The sequence below is a fragment of the Portunus trituberculatus genome, chromosome 50 (assembly GCF_017591435.1).
Source record: "Portunus trituberculatus isolate SZX2019 chromosome 50, ASM1759143v1, whole genome shotgun sequence".
NCBI classification, from domain to species: Eukaryota; Metazoa; Arthropoda; class Malacostraca; order Decapoda; family Portunidae; genus Portunus; species Portunus trituberculatus.
In genome coordinates this window covers 11,278,893-11,299,000 of record NC_059304.1, presented here as the reverse complement: position 1 = coordinate 11,299,000, position 20,108 = coordinate 11,278,893, and the positions used below count along the sequence as shown (strand labels likewise).

Below are 20,108 nucleotides of genomic sequence, written 5' to 3'. Positions count from 1 at the left end.
GGAAAACATCAACAACGAAAATATCAAGATTGAAGGGAAATGGAAATGAAAACGTTAAGACTGAAGAAGAACATTTAAACATAAGAAAACAAGCTAAATAAATAAGAAAAAAAAAAGATAAAAAACTACATAAGTGATTCGATTCATGATCCGAACCGTACCAACGGATTAGACCCACGGGACGAGAACCAGGCCAAGTCACACGTGTCCTTTGAGTTCGTGGAGTAAATAGTCAGAGTCACACATGATGGAGGTAGTGAGGCTGCTGGCTGGTACTCCCTATCAGCTGTTATCGTGTCTCCTATCACTTCCCGTCTCGTTAGGGTGAGTCTTAAGTAACCTGGTGCTTCATTTTTCAGTGCTGTAGACAGTTTTGGGTCCTCGAGGGAAAGGTGGTGGGTGTATTTGTGTATTTGTGGTCAGGGATTCGTGGTATGGCATAGTGAATGATTGATCCTTACGTTTCCTCGAAGTGAAGTGCGACTGGGGTGATGGTTCAGATAGTCGTCCTAAAACGCTAAGGGCTGATAATGTTTTTTTTTATTCATTATTGTTATTATTATTATTATTATTATTATTATTATTATTATTACTACTACTACTACTACTACTACTACTACTACTACTACTACTACTACTACTACTACTACTACTACTACTACTACTACTACTACTATACTTTTTTTTTTTTTATTAAACGCACGGTAACTCATAACACATTTTACAGATTCATTAGCTTCGAGTCTTGATAGGATTGATGATTCAGTTACAGAGTTGTTAATTGTAATCCTGTATCTTTCCCCATCCTGATATACATTAAGGGTGTGGCAAGAGTGTTTATAGTTGTGCAGATCCCTCGAAACTCTCATTACAGTCAATGGTAGCTTTATAATTTCCCCTTGAGTAGATAAATGATGATCCAGTTACGAGTTTGAAGTTTAATTTTGCTTGACCCTTCCAATAAAAGATAAAGCTGATAGGAGAGTTATCAGATACACAGACACAACATGATACAATATTACCATGTTATTTTGAAACAACCTAATATTTAAGTTTGTAGTGTCACTGTACGTCTCTTCCCTTACTATCTTCACAAAACACAGCAAAAGATAAATGACTAATAGGATCATTTGCAAGTATATAGAATCTCACCAGAGCACAATAATACTGTCAATGTGTTGCGTGGTATAGAATTCAAGTTTTCTTCATTGCCAATATACGTCCTTTCCCCACAACGCACTATAAAAAGATAACAATTGATAAGAATACACAGACAAGCCATAACATCGAACACTGGACAACTTGTACAGAATCAAAGTTTTTCATGTCATTTTCTGTTGTTTACCGCTCCCTCCCTTAACCTCTCCCCATACACAACACAGAGGTAAATATAAAGGTCGAGATACGTGTTTTCAGGTATACAAACGCACCAAAACACAAATATTACACATGGATTTTGTAATTCAGCTTAGAATTCAACAGTTTTTAGTGTCATCATGCGCCCATCCATCCTCACGCCTCTCCCGCGCCCCCCAAATAAAGATAAAGGGTGATAGTGTTTTCAGCCACACAAACGCACCACAACACAAAATAGTACATTATTTTTTGTAACTCGGCTTAGAATTGAATAGTTTTTAGTGTTATCATACTCTTATTACTCCCCCTTCTCTCCCGCGCCCCCACAAAAAGATAAGAGATGATAACAGTATTTTCTGCTACACAAACGCACCGCAACACAAATATTACACTCATTTTGTAACTTTGCTTAGAAATGGATAGTTTTTAGTGTTATCATACTTTCATCCCCCTCTTTCCTCCCACGCCGCCACAAGAAAGATAAGGAGCGATAGGAGTATTTTCAGCTGCACAAAAGCACCACAACACAAATATTAAAAATTAATTTTGTAACTCAACATAGAATTCAGTGGTTTATTTTTTTATTTCATTGTGCGCTCACCTCCCCCTCCCTTCCCCGCCAACCCCTTGCTCCCACAAAAAAACGATAAGAAATGAAATCTACTACACGAACACACCGCAACACCTAACACAGTCCACACGAGCTGCGTGACTCGCCCCACACGTGTCCTGACGCTGTACCTGCCGACGTGAGGATCTTGTTTTACTCAACGTCACTCCCCGGCAACATTTTTCGCTCGTAGGTGGTAAGACGTTAAAGAAAGATGAGTCACACGGCAAGGACAGTCATGGTCAGGAGCCAAGTAACGTGTCTCGTATTCATTAAGCTGTTAAAAAAGAAGGGAAGTTATAAGAAGTCATCAAGTATACACGCTGTGGTTCTTGTCTAAAACGTGCCTTCGTATTTTGCACCTACAGTTCTCATTTACAAAGTTGTCTGATCTTCTTAAGCCTCATATTGATTCAGCTCTAACAATCTGATTACTGACTCTATGCTATTCACCTACAACTCCTTCGTATGTATCTTCTAAATTATAACTTTTTGTAAATGTGAAGGTTCCTTATTGACTCGGCACTAACAACCGGATTACTGAGTTTATTCCATTCATCTATTTCTCTATTTTGTCAACCAGTTTCTTGCCATTTTGTGTTTAAATCTAACTTATATCAAACTTAAACTCATAATTCCTTGCCCTATCCCTTAAGCATTTGCCCTCAGTCTTCATTCCTCTGATCTGCTTAGAACCTTTCGATTGTCAAGCTATATATCGAAATACACTCTACCACTCTTTTGCAGACAATTTCCTTGTATACTCTTAAAAGTTTATCAAGCTTAGACCCGATATTTTTGGACTTATTAGCGACCGTTTGCTCTCACTCGTCATTCTTCTGCTCTGCTGGGGCTCTTCAGGTTGTGTGAGGAGCCAGTCAGTGATGTTCAGCAGGTCAGAGGATGTATGGCTGAAGGAATGACTAAAGCGTGTACAGGATGTTAGTGATGGATGTTACTCGTCTCATAACCACATTTCACGTGTCGTTCCCTGGCTTATCAGATCATGCTGCCTGTGTTTCTTTGTCCTTTACTGTTCTCTTTCTTTCCTAGTGTTTCTTCATCATGCATTACCCATCCCCTCTCCCCCTCTCCCGCCCTCTCTCCTCTCCCTCCCCCTTCATCAGTAGTGTTAAACGGTGTTGGGTTTTTCCTCTATAGTTAGATAGTAATGTTCAGTCTCATATTCATTAGCGTTACTAGAATTTCTTTGTCTTTTTTTTTTCTCTTTTCTCTCTTCTCAATCTTATTCACCAGTATTACTAGAATTTTTTCGTTTTTTTTTCTTATTTTTCTTCTCTGCTTTTTTTTGAGTCTCATTCATCAGTGTTACTAAAATTTCTTCGTCTTTTCTCTCTCTCTCTCTCTCTCTCTCTCTCTCTCTCTCTCTCTCTCTCTCTCTCTCTCTCTCTCTCTCTCTCTCTCTCTGTTCGTTTCTTTTCTCCCAGTGTATCGTAATCCAGTGTTTTTTCCAGGAGCTTACAAATAGGAAGTGTTTAAAGTTTTCTCCGGAGATAAATGTGAATATTCTACCTTTTTTATTCATCAGTGATAGTGAGATTCCTTTTGTTTTTCCTTTCTCCTCACTTTATTCTCATTGTGTATCCTTTTTCTTTCCAATAATGTCTTTTCGGTAGCTTAAGAATGAGTGTTGACTTTTCAGTGTGAGTATTAATTTCCAGCCTCTTCATCAGCGGTATTCGGATTTCCTTATATTTTTTCCCTCTTTCTTTCTTTCTTTCCCTTGTTTACGTAATGAACAGCAATCCTCGGTAATAAACAAAAGCCATGTTATATTTTCACTATAGTTGGATGTATATTAATCTCTCTCTCTCTCTCTCTCTCTCTCTCTCTCTCTCTCTCTCTCTCTCTCTCTCTCTCTCTCTCTCTCTCCCAGTATATTGTAAGCCTTTGCAAAAAGTGTATCCATGAAAAAAGGCACAAAGAAGTCTTGAGCTTTCACTTCATGTAAATATTTTCTGGGTTTTATTCAACGGCGAGATTTTATACGTGCTTTGTTCTCTTTTATTTTGTCGTTGTGTTTGTTAAGCCTTAGGAACTGTCGACCTGTGTTTTGACCATTATTATTAGTAGTATCATTATTATTATTGTCATTAGTTTTTTTTTTTTTTTAATCATGTATCTATTCATCTGTTTTATTCTTTTATTTTGTTTATTCATTCATTTATTTTTTTGTTTATATCTTTTTTTTTTTTTTACTTGTATGTGTGAAAAAAGTCTGGTCAGAGACAACAAAAAGTGGAATAAAAGTACTGGTTCGTTAACAGGAATTTACGAAAGCAAATTCAAAACTACATCGTGAACCGTCTTGAAACCTGCCCCTTGAAAAACGATATAGGGATAAGAGATTGAGAATGCCGCTTAACCCCTGCATTGGGAAGGTGGACAGAGAAGACGTGAAAGAAAGTATTAATTAAGGTCTGAGCAGCGTGACTCACAGTGGTGTTGCTTAATAGACACATTGGGGAAAGACAGAGAGGTAATCATTTCTCAACCACCTCACCAGGTTTCACCCAATGCTGAACTCGATATCCGAGGCGTGATGTTCCTGCACTGGTTATCCTGAGGTGCAGGTGCGCGGCTCCCTATGGCCCCTTTGTGACGGGGCATTAACCCCTCCACTGTTACGGCTTCTGTTGAGTTTGATAAGATTGTCTTGTGAAAAAGTATACTACAATTTTTAAACTTAGCACTGCTGCTGTTTTTTGTTTGTGTTCCTCGTGGAAATGTAGTTTTGAAATATAACAGCGTAAAAGGTGAATGAATTGCTTTAAAAAGGATATATGTAGTTTAATTTTGGTTTGGTAAAATTACTGAGGGGTAGTGAAATAAAAGATAAATGGGGCCTCAGCATTCAAAGAGTTACGTCAGTCAGGCATTTCACGAGGCTCCAGTACTGTGACAACTCTCAGGGTTCTTGGAGCATGTATTGGGTTTAGTGACCTGGTGTGTGTTGCCCTGAAGTGATGTATATATAGACTCGGCCCTGCACTCACACGGCGCCTGGTCGGTGTTTGTAAGGACCACTGGAAACCTGAATGTACGGATGTGGTTGTGGCAGTGCTGGACAATGAGTCTGTGTGTGTGTGTGTGTGTGTGTGTGTGTGTGTGTGTGTGTGTGTGTGTGTGTGTGATGTGTGCTTAGCTTCAGCCTTCTCATCCGGGTATCTCAGAATGTACTACTACCTCCGCCGCCACCGCCGCCGCTGTCGCCTCCCGACAATCCATGCCAGGCGCCAGCAAGGAAGAGCGTCGCGGTGTTTATTATTTCCCTGCGGGGTCAAGGCACTGCTGCATCTGATGCTCGCGGTCAAGGCTGCGCGGGGCGGGTCTCATGTTACGCCTCTCCTAGTTTACAAGTCCCAGTGTAACAATCTGTGGTTTGGTTGGAAAACACTGTGGACACATTGCACCACGGCGGCGGGACGGCGGGGAGATAAGAGGCCGCCACAGCACAGTTTTGTAAATATTTATCCTGCGGTGAGGTGAGGCGCGCAGCTTACGCCACGGGGCACGATAGCGGTCACGAGTTCAGCAGGCCAGCGGCGTGCATGTACCCCGCGCACGGTCGGTGGTCGTGGCCAAAAAGGACATTAATGGTTCCAGGACACTTGAGAGGTTAGCCACCGCCGCTTCTGTTGCTGCCGAAAGCCCCGGACGAAAGAGGAGACCCGGGTACTTGTGTTGCCCGCGATGCTCCGTGCGGTAATTTTGGTTGTGTTATGTTACACGCCGCCCGCCCGCCCGTGCCCCTCGTGCTCCCCGCCCCTCCCAGCCCCTCTCGTTGGTCAGCGTGGAGGCGTTGGGGGAGTGGAGGAATCACGCACCCCTTTCCGTCTTTCCTAGAAGGGGGTAATTGAGACAGGCGGAAGGGGCGGCGAGGGGGCTGTCTGAACCCTCCACCCCTTCCTCTAATGATGTTACTGAAGAGGGAGAGGCGGGGAGTTGTGTGTGTGTTGCGAGGCACGCGTCCAACACCCCGACCAGGCCGTGTTGCTGGGTGGGGTATAGGGGGTGGTATTGGGGGAGGAGTTACCGAGGAGTTATTGTTGTTTTTGTTATGTCTGGTGTGTGTGTATTACATGTTTTGGCGATGTATTGCACTGACGTGAAGAAAATGAGAATGTAGGGAAAGATTTGCCATGAATAAAGTAAGGAAGCATTAGTGTAAGGTGACATCGATTATACTGAAGTGTCTCGGTGTGAGGGAATGAGTGGGAGACTTACTTCAGAGGGAAAAGCAGGTTATGGGCGCCCTCCCTCCCTGCTAGCTGAGTGTTGGCTACCAAATGAGGACTCTGAGGGAGTTTCTAGTGTTTGGCGACAGGCTTATTGGGCTGCGCTGAGGAGTCTGACGTTCGTTTGTATGTTCGTTTGAGAAGCAACCTAAGCAACAGTCATCACCTCACGACTCATTTAACTCCCAACCCTCACCACTGCAACCTAACCCAAAATCAACCCAAACTAATCCAACCCTAAATCCAATCCATCCCAACTTAACCCAATCCAACCCAACCCAACCCAATCCAATTCAAACCCAGCCCAATCAAACCCAACCCAAACCTAAACCCAACTCAATCATACTTTGCGACTGCTTCAAAACCTCATCAAAAACACTCCAGCTCATTCATGCACGTTTCCTTCAGCCCCGAGCCTCACCACTGCTTCACCATTGCATTTGTCACTGTACCATGGAAGCGGACAAGGAGAAGGAAGGGGAGCAGGATGAGGAGACGGATATCCATACCCATCGAAATGAATGATGAGAGACATCCTTATACATTGACGTCAGACATTAGTGAGACTCGTTGGGGAAGCGCCGTGGAAGGATTAGATTAGGATAAGGTTAGGCCAGGTGGAGGTGCGTGGGCTAGGTCAGGTTAGGTTAGATTAGATGAAGGGATCGTGTTGGTGATCATTAATGGAAGAAAATGGTTAGGTTAGGTGGAGCTTAAGGTGATCACTGATAGAATGGATAGGTTAAGTGAGGTTAGACTAGATGGAGGCGCCGTGGTGTGTGGGGGTGGTGACAAAATAGAGAATGCAGCTCCTTTAGGCGAAGCTCAGTTGTGGTTTTCGATCGCGAGGTTGGATGCAGGTCGTGAGGAGACCACGTAATCTTGCGGCGGGCAGTGGAGACACGAGTAAGTCACGTTGGTGGGTCATTTGAAAAGCAGTTATTGGAGAGAGATGAATGCGATTACTCACGTCCCTCAGATTGCGGTGGGTGTGGTGGTGGAGGCACAAAGGACGGCGGTGCAGGGGACTCACTCTGGGCTAGGATGTGGTCAGGGGCCTTTTCTGGGGTGACTCATGCTGTTATTTTTTTTTTTACCTAATTATATACAATCCCTGTATTAGCTCCTGCGGAAAGACTTAAGTGGGGCGGGAAGAGGGGGGGGGAGGAGTTTCGGCTTAGGAGAAATCAGGTTGCGTCGAGAGGAAAGAGGTTAAGTTCAGAGAGAGAAGGAAGGTGAAGTTTGAAGGAGGACGAGGTTGAAGTTCAGAGGGAAGGAGGGTGGAGGTTAGGAGGAGGAGGAGGAGGAGGAGGAGGAGGAGGAGTTAAGAAGGAATGAGTTTGGAATGAGAAAGAAGGAAGAAGGCTGGAGTTCAAAATAAGGAATGCGAATAGAGTTAAAAAAAAAAAGGAAGCTGGCGTTACAAGGGAGGATGAGTGAGCTTGCTTGGGACTAAGAGGAAGACTTAAGAGAAAGAATGCCGGAGTTAATAAGAAGAAAGGAAGTTGGAGTTAAGAATAAAAAAAAAAAGTTCGTTAAGAGTTAAGACGAAGTAAGGAGGAGGTAAAGAGGAAAGAAATTAGTCAGAAGAGGGAAGTTGGAAGTTAGTTAGAGGTAAGAGCTACACAAACAAGGTAGGGAGAGAGAAATAGATAGACAGACAGTTAAATAGATAGATAGATAGATAGATAGATAGATAGAGAGAGAGAGAGAGAGAGAGAGAGAGAGAGAGAGAGAGAGAGAGAGAGAGAGAGAGAGAGAGAGAGAGACAGGAATGTTTGATGCCAGTGTTATCCTGTTTTCTGTACACTGAGAGAATATGTATCGGTAGCAACAAGTCAACAAGTAAGATATAACAAACAACAAACCACTGTACTAACCCCTATCATCTTTTCTGAAGCAACAAGAGGAACAAGCAGTAACAAGTAAAGTATACACAGCAACTAACCACACCATCAATTCCCCTAAGTTAATTTTTTGAGGAAACCAATAAGTGAAGTAAAGGAAACGAACCACTGTACCAAGAACCAAACAACAAGTCAAATCTAGACAAGCCACAAGTCACAGCGCTCACTCCCCGGTCAGTTTTCAACCCCTTCACTACCATGACGTGTTTCCGAATTCATTCTGGTTACTATTTGGCGATTTTATGCAGCTTCAGAAACTTATGTGGGGATTGAAATAGTGAAGACTCTGGCCATTAATATTTTGACCTTCATAGACCCTTCCTAATGTAAATGAAATCGTCTAATCACGCCCAAAGCTTAAGGTAAAATGCGTTCCAGTACTGAAGAGGTTAACATCTCGCACGCGGAGAGCAAGCTTATAGTCATTATCTCCCTGTGTCTAGTATACTTGTATCTTTAGCTCGTAAAATTAGGAAAAAAAAAAAAAAAAAGGAAAAAAAAACACTGGTAAAAGAAGAAAGAAAGAAATAATATTATAAAACATATGCTAAATAACACGACAAAAAATAAAGAAAGGAAGGAAAAGAATAAAAACAAACATATAAAAGGAAGAAAATAACGTCTAGTATACTCGTAGCTTTACCTCACAAAATAAAATAAACTAAACAAAAAAGAAAAAAGAAAGAAAAAGAAACACGACAAAAAGAAGAAAAAAAAGAACATGTAATTAATAAACAGAAAAGACAATAAATAACACGACAAAATAAAGAAAGGAAGAAAACGAGCAAAAAATCTACAGGGAAAAAAAATGACGAGGCTGTACCCCTGTCACTGGAAAGAGAGGAAGGAAGTGCTCGAGTGCCAGCGCAGGACCATGACCAGGCCAGATCAAAAATAGACGTTTCCGGAAAGGGCGGGGAGCGATCCTGCTTGGAGGGCGCGTCACCATCCTAAATAACATGAATAAAATAAGAGAGACAGATAAAAATGGTGAAAAACGTAGATGTAGCGTGTTCACGAGCGAGGCGACTTCCGGAGGTAATAGCCGGGGATGTGGGAGGTGAGAGAGGACGTTGGGTGGACGGGGGTAGAAGTGTAAGGGTAGTGGCAGCCATAGAAGGGAAAATAAAGCAAGTGTAAATAGCAAGAACACGTTGGGCAGGTGTGGAAGGGGACATATAGAACAAGTTTGGATAGATAGCGTGTGTAATAGGTGTAGAAGATAAGACACAGGTGCGAAGGAGGTTAAAATAGGTGTACAGAGACTAAGTAGCGTTGGATAAGTGCAGCAGAGAGTGGATAAGTGCATAGAAGGGTCTTGTAGTAGTGGCGGATTAAGAGGAATTTATGAAACAGGTGGAGAGAGAGAGAGAGAGAGAGCGCAGACATAAAAGAGAAATACATAGAGGTGTAATAACGAAGCTAGCAAGTGTAGAGGGCGCGGACACGGACAGGACAAGGAGGTGTAGATAGACGGATAGATGTAAAGGAAGTGTAGAAAGGAAAGGATAGATAGAGCAGAGAGTTGCCCGTAGGAGCAGCAATGGAGTGAAGGGTAGAGGGAGGGAGGGAAGTGTAGTGAAGTGTATAGTGTAGTATACTGTGCCGTGTTCCAGCATAGGCATCTTCCTCTTGAGTATTGCATACACGGGCCTCCCCACACACACACACACACACACACACACACACACACACACACACACACACACACACACACACACACACACACACGCTACGTCAGGTCTCACCCCACTCATCTTCTTCCTCTCATCTCTCTCTCTCTCTCTCTCTCTCTCTCTCTCTCTCTCTCTCTCTCTCTCTCTCTCTCTCTCTCTCTCTCTCTCTCTCTCTGTTGTTACTGGGAAGTTGCGTGTGTTGTGACTCATCTTTTTATTAAGTTTTGTGAATGTTTTCTTTTTTTTCTTGTTGCTTTGTTTGCGTTTCTTTATATTTAGTGGATGGTCATGTGTTATTTTCCTTTCCTCTTTCTTTTATTGTTTTTCCTCTCACATCAGTTTGTCGTAATTGTTTATTATTTTTTCTCTTGCCATGTTTTTATTTTTATCTTTTTTTTTTTTGCATTTTATTTTTCCAACGTTTTATATTTTTCATGTAAATGTTGATGTATTTCTTCAATGTTTTCTTCTTATCAGTTCATTATCGTACGTTTTTTTTTTTTTTGACTTCCGTGTATGTGATTTTTTTTATCCCGTTTTTTCTCTTATCTCGCTTCGTTTCATCCTAATTATATAGATGAAAGCTCGTATTTTTTTTCCCGGTATGATTTTTTTTAGTTAGATATCTGATTAGTTCTCTCTCTCTCTCTCTCTCTCTCTCTCTCTCTCTCTCTCTCTCTCTCTCTCTCTCTCTCTCTCTCTCTCTCTCTCTCTCTCTCTCTCTCTCTCTCGTTTGTATAATTGTTGATTTCCATGTAACACACTTTTTTCTTGCACTAGCAACACACACACACACACACACACACACACACACACACACACACACACACACACACACACACACACACGCCCGGTAGCTCAGTGGTTAGAGCGCTGGCTTCACAAGCCAGAGGACCGGGGTTCGATTCCCCGGCCGGGTGGAGATATTTGGGTGTCTCTCCTTTCACGTGTAGCCCCTGTTCACCTAGCAGTGAGTAGGTACGGGATGTAAATCGAGGAGTTGTGACCTTGTTGTCCCGGTGTGTGGTGTGTGCCTGGTCTCAGACCTATCCGAAGATCGGAAATAATGAGCTCTGAGCTCGTTCCGTAGGGTAACGTCTGGCTGTCTCGTCAGAGACTGCAGCAGATCAAACAGTGAAACACACACACACACACACACACACACACACACACACACACACACACACACACACACAGCTCTGCCGCGCCGCCTGTATGTGCTGGCTGTGTGTGGCGTGAGGTGCTTGCTAGATTAAACATCCTCTTATGTTCCTTTTTAGCTTCTCAATGTGCCTCTTCCTCGAGTTTCTCCTCCTCTTCTTCCTTCTCCTCCTCCTCCTCTCTCTTTCCCTCTTATTCGTTCTCTTCCGCGTCGTCTTCATGTTTCTCTTTTCTGTTTTTTGTCTTCGCTTTCAATTTTTTTCTTTCCTCCTCTACCTCTTCTTTCCTTTTCTTTCTTGTTCATTTGTATTCTTTGTTTTCTTCCCTCTTTTTTCTCGCGGTTCTTTCATTTTTATTCTTTATTTTCTCTTTCCTCATCTTTTTTTTCTTTTTCTCCAGCTTCCTTCCTGTCATCCATCCTCATCATCTTGCTCACTTCCACGTTCTTCTTCCCTCGTCTCCTTTCCGCCCCCGCCTCCTTGCCTGCTTCCTGTCATTCTACCTCATCTTCTTGTTTTCTTTCATCCATCTTCTTTCGTCTCCTTTATCTCTCTCTTCGGTCCTCTTCTCCACCTTCATCACTCTTCCGCCATGCTTCCTTCCTGTCATTGTCTTTGGCTACCACACTCCACCTCCTCCTGCTCTTCATCATCATCTTTCCCCTCATCTGTTCTTTGCGCCAGACTCATCACCGCTACTCCTCCTCCTCCTCCTCCTCCTCTGTCAGTGTTTCCGTCAGGTGGATGTCGAGGTTTTGTTCATTTCGACACGCCCCGAGGATGTTCGTGGTGCTCGTGGCGCCGGGGAATTGATTGAGGTGACTAACAAACAACACGGTAATAGGGTCGTATTCTGGAACACTTCCGTGCCACAGCACTGCGTTTTAAAGGTTCTAGGGTAGTTTTTAAGTTATACGGGTTTTTATAGGAGTTTTTTTGTCTATTTCTGGTGACAAATGATGTTTTAACTAGTGACGATAAATTGCACTCTCTCTCTCTCTCTCTCTCTCTCTCTCTCTCTCTCTCTCTCTCTCTCTCTCTCTCTCTCTCTCTCTCTCTCTCTCTCTCTCTCTCTCTCTCTCTCTCTCTCTCTCTCTCTCTCTCTCATATTTACGTCTACACTAGATGTGTGTTCGCAACAACTTGTGCATTTACACCATACATACAGAACAGAACAGGAAGTGTGTGTGTGTGTGTGTGTGTGTGTGATAGCATGACCTTCAGTCTATTTTGTGCGTTCGTGACCAGCTCTCGGCGACGCATCGATCATTGAGAGAGAGAGAGAGAGAGAGAGAGAGAGAGAGAGAGAGAGAGAGAGAGAGAGAGAGAGAAAAGCTTTTATACAGACCTGAGCAGTTGCATTGAGAAGAGAAATAAACGCAAATGTTTCACCAATTGAAGAGTTTTCAAATGTATTACGTAATAAAATATATCTTTAAGCCATGAATATATGTACATTAGCATACACACTTTGATCCAACTTAGAAAATTCAATATATATATATATATATATATATATATATATATATATATATATATATATATATATATATATATATATATATATATATACACACACACACACTTAACTTACATACACACATGTACCCATAGTTATATACTGTATATATCTTCACCTGAGCCTCTCTCAAACCTGCTCGTGGACTGGCATCTGAGTGGGCCGTTTTCTGTAGTGGTTTTTGTTGCCCTTAGCCAGATTTCCCCTCTTACATAAACATAAGCAGTGCACAAATACGAAAGAATAAAACACAGGTTGCCTTTCCCTTTCGTTGTGTCCACGCAATGTCATCATCATAATGTCAGGACAGCCCAGCTCAGGTCAGGTCAGGTCAGGCCGCGGCAGGTCACGAACACACTCACCTGTCCTCATATTACCAGTAGTGTTACCTGTGCGCCTTGGGTCCACCTGGCGTTCATTTGCAGCGCCTTACACCTTTAACTTGTTTCCTTCACCCTGGTCAACCTTTCTTGCTAGAAGCGTTAGCGACTACTGCTCTCTCTCTCTCTCTCTCTCTCTCTCTCTCTCTCTCTCTCTCTCTCTCTCTCTCTCTCTCTCTCTCTCTCTCTCTCTCTCTCTCTCTCTCTCTCTCTCTCTCTCTCTCTCTCCTTTAAGCTGATGCGTATATAGTTCGTTTGTAGTGTAGTGTGTTCCTTTATCCTTACCAAGAAGTTTAAATGCGTGTTGCAATAATTATTAAGTTGTGTGTGTGTGTGGGGGGATGATTGGGGAGTGGATGGATGAGTGAACTATGAAAAGAATGCATAACTTCAGCAAGAAATAATGAATATGTTAAGAAAAGATAGTGATAATGTTTGTATTGTAGCTGTTATCATTATCGTCATTGTCATCATTATCATCATCATCATCATCATCATCACACCAAGCATCATCATCTTGTCCTTGTGTTTCTCGTTCCTGTTTTCCTTCTCCACCTCCTCCTCCTCCTTCTCCTCTTCCTCTTCCTCCCTGTTCTTACTCCCGTTTACCTCCTCGCATTCCTACGCTAAGAACATAAAAAAAATCCTCGTTTCATACAAGCAATGGCAAATATAACGTTCACTTGTCCTCCGTAGAACACAAGGAACTCAGACAAGCACGAGTAGTTATTGTGGTCACCTTGTTGCCCTGCCCACTTTTTGCCTCGGGAAATGACATTAAGAGAGAGAGAGAGAGAGAGAGAGAGAGAGAGAGAGAGAGAACGAGTTTGCATTTAATAAGAACATATGCTCGTATACAAGTTATTTATTTCCTTTTTTTCTTTTTACATTGAGTTCATTAGGACAAACTTATTATGTGTTTTCTTTTTTATGTAATCTTTGTAATTATTTGTAATGTTCAGATTATTTTGTTGTGGTTTATTTTTACTTTTACTTATTTATTTATTTTTTTTTCTTTTAATGTTGATGTAGCAATTTGGACAAAACTACAATTTCTTCATTTTTTTTTTCTTCTCATGTTCTCTATTTCTTTTGACTTTTTTATTAGAATGTCAGTGAGATACCACCACCACTACTACTACTACTACTACTACTACTACTACTACTACTACTCCTCCTCCTCCTCCTCCTCCTCCTCCTCCTCCTCCTCCTCCTCCTCCTCCTCCTCCTCCTTCTCCTACTACTACTACTATCACTACTACTACTTCTACACTACGTACTCTCACTTCTACCACTTCCAGTCCTACTACAAGATTTGCGATACCGGAGTAAGAGAATGAGAGTTGAGTTGGCGTAGGGGAGAGGGATGGGAGGAGAGGCTGCGTCGTGGGGCTTCAGTGAGCGAAGGGCAGGGTTGGTGTAGATAGAGAAGCGTTGAGGACGTGATCGTCGGTGAGAAGGGAGGATATATGCCTGATAAAAAGTGGTGGTAAGACTGATTAGAGAGAAACTGGCGGCGAGGAAATATCAACGCACCCGCCGAGATAATGATAGAGAATAAGGGACATAGGAAATGGAAGATAAAAAAAAAAGAAAAACGTTCGAGTAAAGATAGATAAAAAAAAAGTCAGATTATTTATTTATTTTTTATTTTTTAGAGGAGAAAGTAGAGAAAGACTTCGTGAATTCTTAGAGAGCAAAGTAGAGAGGAAAAAGGAAGACACGCAGCAAGTACAGGATTAGAATAAAGAACATGGAGAGTCAATATATTAGACCTACGAGAAGAATAAGGCTCGTATTCTTAAACATTTATGTGCTTCACCTCCACTATTTTACGAGGGTTTTTCTAAATTAACACTAGTTTTTTTAAGGTATTCTTACGGTTCTAGAGGCAGAGTGACAAAACTTTTACATTATTAACTTGGGAAGCGTTCTTGAAAACCCAGCCAATCATCTCTGTAGCCTTGGAAAACAGTCGTGGCGAGAGAGCAAAGCATTTCTGAATACGGACCTAAGTCTGAAGAGAGAAAGAGAAGACGATGTGGATTTTTAAGGGGAGACAGTAGAAAGAAGTGGAAGGCAATCGGTAAGCACAGTATTGGCTATAGAATATGAAAGCAAACACGGGAAGTGAATATATTAGATGTATGTGAAGGGTAAGTCTGAAGAGGTTTTAAAGGAAGGCAGTATGGAAGGGAGTGGAGACAGATAGATAATATTAAGTAGGTTTAGATAGAGCGAAGCAAAGAGAAGAAGACAAAAGTAAGTCGTTCAAGATAAAGAGCCAAGAAGACAGGAGACAGACGGATAAGACTGTACAAATACCACGCAATAGAAATTATATACACTTGTCTGAAAAAAAAACGAAAAAAAAATACCACCATTTGTCTCGTGAATGTTTTTTTTTTTCATAGTTTTTATTTCTTTTATTAGGTAAGTCTTTATGTATTTCTTCATTGTTTTCCTCTCATCAGTTCATATTATTGCATTTTAGATGAACGAGAAGAAAAGATGGATGGATAGAATATAGATGATAAAAAAAAAAAAATTAAAAAGAGTATTTCAAGTAAAGTCACTGGTATGGTTAGATGATGGACTCAAGTGAAGGAACAACGAAAGACAGGAGACAAGAGAAGGGTTGAAACAGGAGACATTAACCCTTTCAGTGCTATGACGCGTTTTCGTATTCATTCTTTTTTACTATTTACTGATTTTATACAGCTTCAGAAACTTATGTGGGGATTAAAAATAGTGAAAGTTCCGGACATAGATCTTCTGACATCTACACACAGCCCCTTCCTAATGTGAATAAAATCGTGTAATCATACCCAAACTCAAGGTAAAAATGCGTCCCAGTACTGAAGGGATTAAACAGAAATTTATAACGATGCGAGTCTTAACACTGAGACACACAAACTATAAAACACATGGAAACAAAAAGGTGCTCTAGACAAAATAAAAAAAAGTATCTCATTACTGCACTACACAAAATAAAAATAACTCCCATTAATAAAACAAAGATAAAGAAAAAAACATAATTAAACCTAGATGAAAACAAAGCACTCCATAAAGCCAACTCAGCCTAGATCAACAGAGTAAAAATGCGTACTTACTCTCACTAACCAAAGTATTAAAATGAAAAAGTAACACGTTCATTTCCAAACAGATAGAGAAAAGTTCACAGCTACACCAAGATTAACAGCATTGTACTCTGTCACTAACACTAAATAGACGAAAAAAAAAAAGAGAAATACCTCACTATATAGCAAAAGTGAATGATAAAACAAAGGCATCCTATCAAATAAACCTAACAAGAACAGAGAGAGACAGAGAGACAGAGAGACATAGAGAAAACAAATAATCAAACATCAAACAATACACGTAAGCAAATTAATACAAAAAATCATTACCTGGCCACTACTTACCTTACCTGACCTGCGCCCTATGAAGGTGAAAGTGGAAGAGATGAGTGGTGTGGGGCTGTGGGCGGCGGCGGTGACTTGTGTAGCGAGATTTGCAGGCATGAGGGTGAAGGGAGAGGAGGGAGTAGGAGTTGAGTTGAGGGTTTGGCATGTGGGGGAAGGCGTGGATTACATAGTTAGGGTTGGGAGTGGTAGGGAGGTGTGTGTGTGTGTGTGTGTGTGTGTGTGTGAGGGTGAGAGGTAGAGAGGGAACAAATGAGCTCCGCAAACCCGTATTTTGAAGCCATACAGTACCTTAAAGTATGACTGGAGTGTGTATTGTTGTTGTTATTGTTCTTAGTACTGTCTTTAGGTGTGTTTCGCGTGTGGTACTACAGTGTGTGTGTGTGTGTGTGTGTGTGTGTGTGTGTGTGTGTGTGTGTGTGTGTGTGTGTGTGTGTGTGTGTGTTTCACTGTTTCACTGTTTGATCTGCTGCAATATCTGACGAGACAGCCAGACGTTACCCTACGGAGCGAGCTCAGAGCTCATTATTTCCGATCTTCGGATAGGCCTGAGACCAGGCACACACCACACACCGGGACAACAAGGTCACAACTCCTCGATTTACATCCCGTACCTACTCACTGCTAGGTGAACAGGGGCTACACGTGAAAGGAGACACACCCAAATATCTCCACCCGGCCGGGGAATCGAACCCCGGTCCTCTGGCTTGTGAGCCAGAGGACCACTGAGCTAACGGACCGTGTGTGTGTGTGTGTGTGTGTGTGTGTGTGTGTGTGTGTGTGTGTGTGTGTGTGTGTGTGTGTGTGTGCGAGCTCAATGTGGTCGTGTTTTCATAGAAGTGAATCAAGTATTATTATTATTATTATTATTTTGTTTTTCAGTTTAACATCAGATTAACTTTTTAAATGCCGTATATTTTTTTTAAATACCAAACTACCAGACGTGTTTTTAAAATGCTAAGTTAGGACTACCTCGTAATGTTCCGTGTTTTAAGCAGCGAATCGCCTTTTAAATGCCGAATTATCTTAAGCCATTTAAATGTTAGATGATCATTCGCTCCTAATGTTCCGCCTTTTGAATACCAGATCATCATAGTTTACTTGTCCTTGTATATATGTACATAGTTTGCACATAATCACCTCCTTTGTCGTGTGTGTGTGTGTGTGTGTGTGTGTGTGTGTGTGTGTGTGTGTGTGTACTCGCGTGTGTGTATGTCACGTATACCGGTTATCACCCACACTACGAGGTTGCTAGGCTGGTTATCTGCCCGTCCGTCCCTCTGTCTGTCTGTCTTCTGTCTTAATCCTCCCTTATTACTTTCACATTCACCTTAAATCTCATATAATCCTCGCTTCTTGCTCTTCCTCCTGCAGCAGCGCCGACAAAGGAGTCATGACACGCGCTTGAGGAACTGAGGGACTGACGACCTACAATACCCACTAACTTTCTGACGCCGCGGCAGACACCATGACGGAGAACGGGGGACCAGCGGCGCCTCCTCCTGCCTCTAAAGAAAATGGGGAAGAGGCTGCCGACGACGGGGACTACAAAGAACTGTACCTGCAGGAAATAGAGAAGAGAAAGACGGTCATGAAGCTGGCCCAGAAAGGTGTGTGTGTGTGTGTGTGTGTGTGTGTGTGTGTGTGTGTGTGTGTGTAAGTGTGTAACTGCATTTGTATTGATTTGTATTGAGCTAGTGTTGTTATGGCAGCAGCAGCAGCAGCAGCAGCAGCAGCAGCAGTAGTAGTAGTAGTAGTAGTAGTAGTAGTAGTAGTAGTAGTAGTACTAGTTCTGTCCGTGTTGATGAGGGAAGCAGAAGCACACAGGAACAGCAGGCAACAATTCTGGTGGCAATGTTTGTTGTTATTGTCATTGTTGTTGCTATTGTTATTGTTGTTACTGTCATTGCTATCGACAATGGTGTTGATGACAGCAGGTGTGGGATGAGAAGATGAAGCAGGAAGAGAGAAAGCGGGAGTGCTGAGGGGAGGAGGATGAGAAGAAGGAGGAGAAGGAGAAGGAGGAAGAAGAGAAGGAGGATGAGGAGGAAAGCATAATACAGTATCGTCTTACGGGCAAGCAATGTGAGGGACTTCGATTACCGATACTACTAAGATTCAAAGGCCTCTCTCTCTCTCTCTCTCTCTCTCTCTCTCTCTCTCTCTCTCTCTCTCTCTCTCTCTCTCTCTCTCTCTGAAATCCGAGCTGTCTTTCTTTCTTTATCTTCCTCTCACACACTCACACAGAAAGTCAAGCTCCTCTGATTATGAACCCTCACTCGTGTCTTTGTTGTTGTCTATCACCATCACCGCTGGCTATTCCTGGCCCTGTCTTATTTTTAGTATCAGAGAAGAGTGTGTGTGTGTGTGTGTGTGTGTGTGTGAAAAAGGGTTGGAAGTTTGTGTGTGTACTTGTATGTATAAAAGAGGGGACAAGTTTGTGTGTGTGTGTGTGTGTGTGTGTGTGTGTGTGTGTGTGTGTGTGTGTGTGTGTGTGTGTGTGTGTCGTCTCTTACTCACGTGTCTTTCTCTCCATTTCATTAGATTTCTCACCATTTCTTCCTTATCAGTTACACATTTGGTCACGTAATTATCCTCAGCCCCTGAACTCCGTATCTGCTAAGTCACGGAGGGCGTCCTGTGGTGAGATAAGGCTGTGGTGAGGAGAGAGGGAGACTAGAGAAGGAGGAGGACCCGTTGGCAAATGGGAGAAGAGACGATGAGAGGAGGGGAGACAAGAGGAGGAAGAAACAGACCTGAGGGGAAGGAAAGGGAGAAAGCAGCTGTGAATGGCATGGGCGGGGAAAGAAGGAGAGAATGGGGAGAGGAAGAAATTTAAAGGGAGAGAAAGAGGGGGAGAGAAAGAGAGGAGGGCGAGTCAAATCTGTATAGGCTTGGAATGAAAATAGTAAGGAAGAGTGGAGGGAGGAGAGTAAAGGAGAAGGATTGAGAAGGAAGACAGGAATAGAGGAGGAAATGGAATTGAATTGAGCCGAAGTGAGAGAAGAGGGGAAGGAGGAGAAGAAAGATAGGAGGAATAAAGGAAGAAGTCAAGAGAGGAGAGATAGGGAGAACAAGCAAGACGACGGAAAGAAAGGAATAGACAGAATGGGATTGAACAGAAATGAGATCACGATAAAGAATAAAGAAGGAAGAAGGAAGAGGAAGGAAGAGACAGACAAGATAGAAAAAAGGATAAGACAGGAAGAAAGGGTTAAACAGAATAAGACTGAACAAATGTGTGGTTTAGAGAGAGAGAGAGAGAGAGAGAGAGAGAGAGAGAGAGAGAGAGAGAGAGAGAGAGAGAGCTTCCCCATTTATTCCCATTTATCCCCATCTCAGCCCCCTCAAGCCCCACTCGACCCCAAAGAACTCGTACCCCCCTCCTCCTCCTCCTCTTTCTTCCTCCTCCTCGCTCCGCCCTCTCGGTACATCATTAGATAAGAGGATGGGTGGGTGGCGGGGTTGTCTTATCGTGGTTTTAGCAAGGATACGATTTCGGGAATGCCCCGTGACTCACCCATGTATCCCTTGCTGCTGTTTTTTTTTTTTTCTTCTTCTTCTTCATGGTCTTTTTCTCCTCCGGTTTTTTGTTTATCGTTTTTTGTTCTTTTTCGTTCGTCTTCTCAGTCTCCTTCGCTTTCTCTTCTCCAAATTCGTGTGCGTCTTTCCTGCTTCCTCGATTTATGTAACCCACTTTCAGGTGCAGGACGGAAAATGCACTCTAATTCATTGCGTGCCGTGTGTGTGTGTGTGTGTGTGTGTGTGTGTGTGTGTGTGTGTGTGTGTGTGTGTGTGTGTGTGTATGTGTGCGTG

At 42.4% G+C, this 20,108-nt stretch overlaps 1 protein-coding gene across 6 annotated transcripts in view; it reads left to right on the top strand.

The window, feature by feature from the left end:
• The window catches only part of LOC123499464 (arp2/3 complex-activating protein rickA-like), a 59,242-nt gene that overhangs the window by 10,421 nt on the left and 28,713 nt on the right, over positions 1–20,108 (top strand). For 2 of the 6 annotated variants that reach the window (XM_045247468.1, XM_045247464.1), the window contains exon 2: positions 17,667–17,902. The exons of 1 other annotated variant lie outside the window; for it this stretch is intronic. In XM_045247468.1, the coding sequence (XP_045103403.1) occupies positions 17,761–17,902 (142 nt within the window). In that variant the 5' untranslated portion in view covers positions 17,667–17,760. Of the gene's footprint in view, positions 1–196; positions 325–17,666; positions 17,903–20,108 lie in introns of those variants that run through there. 3 more of the 6 variants (XM_045247465.1, XM_045247467.1, XM_045247466.1) reach the window with 3 other exon arrangements.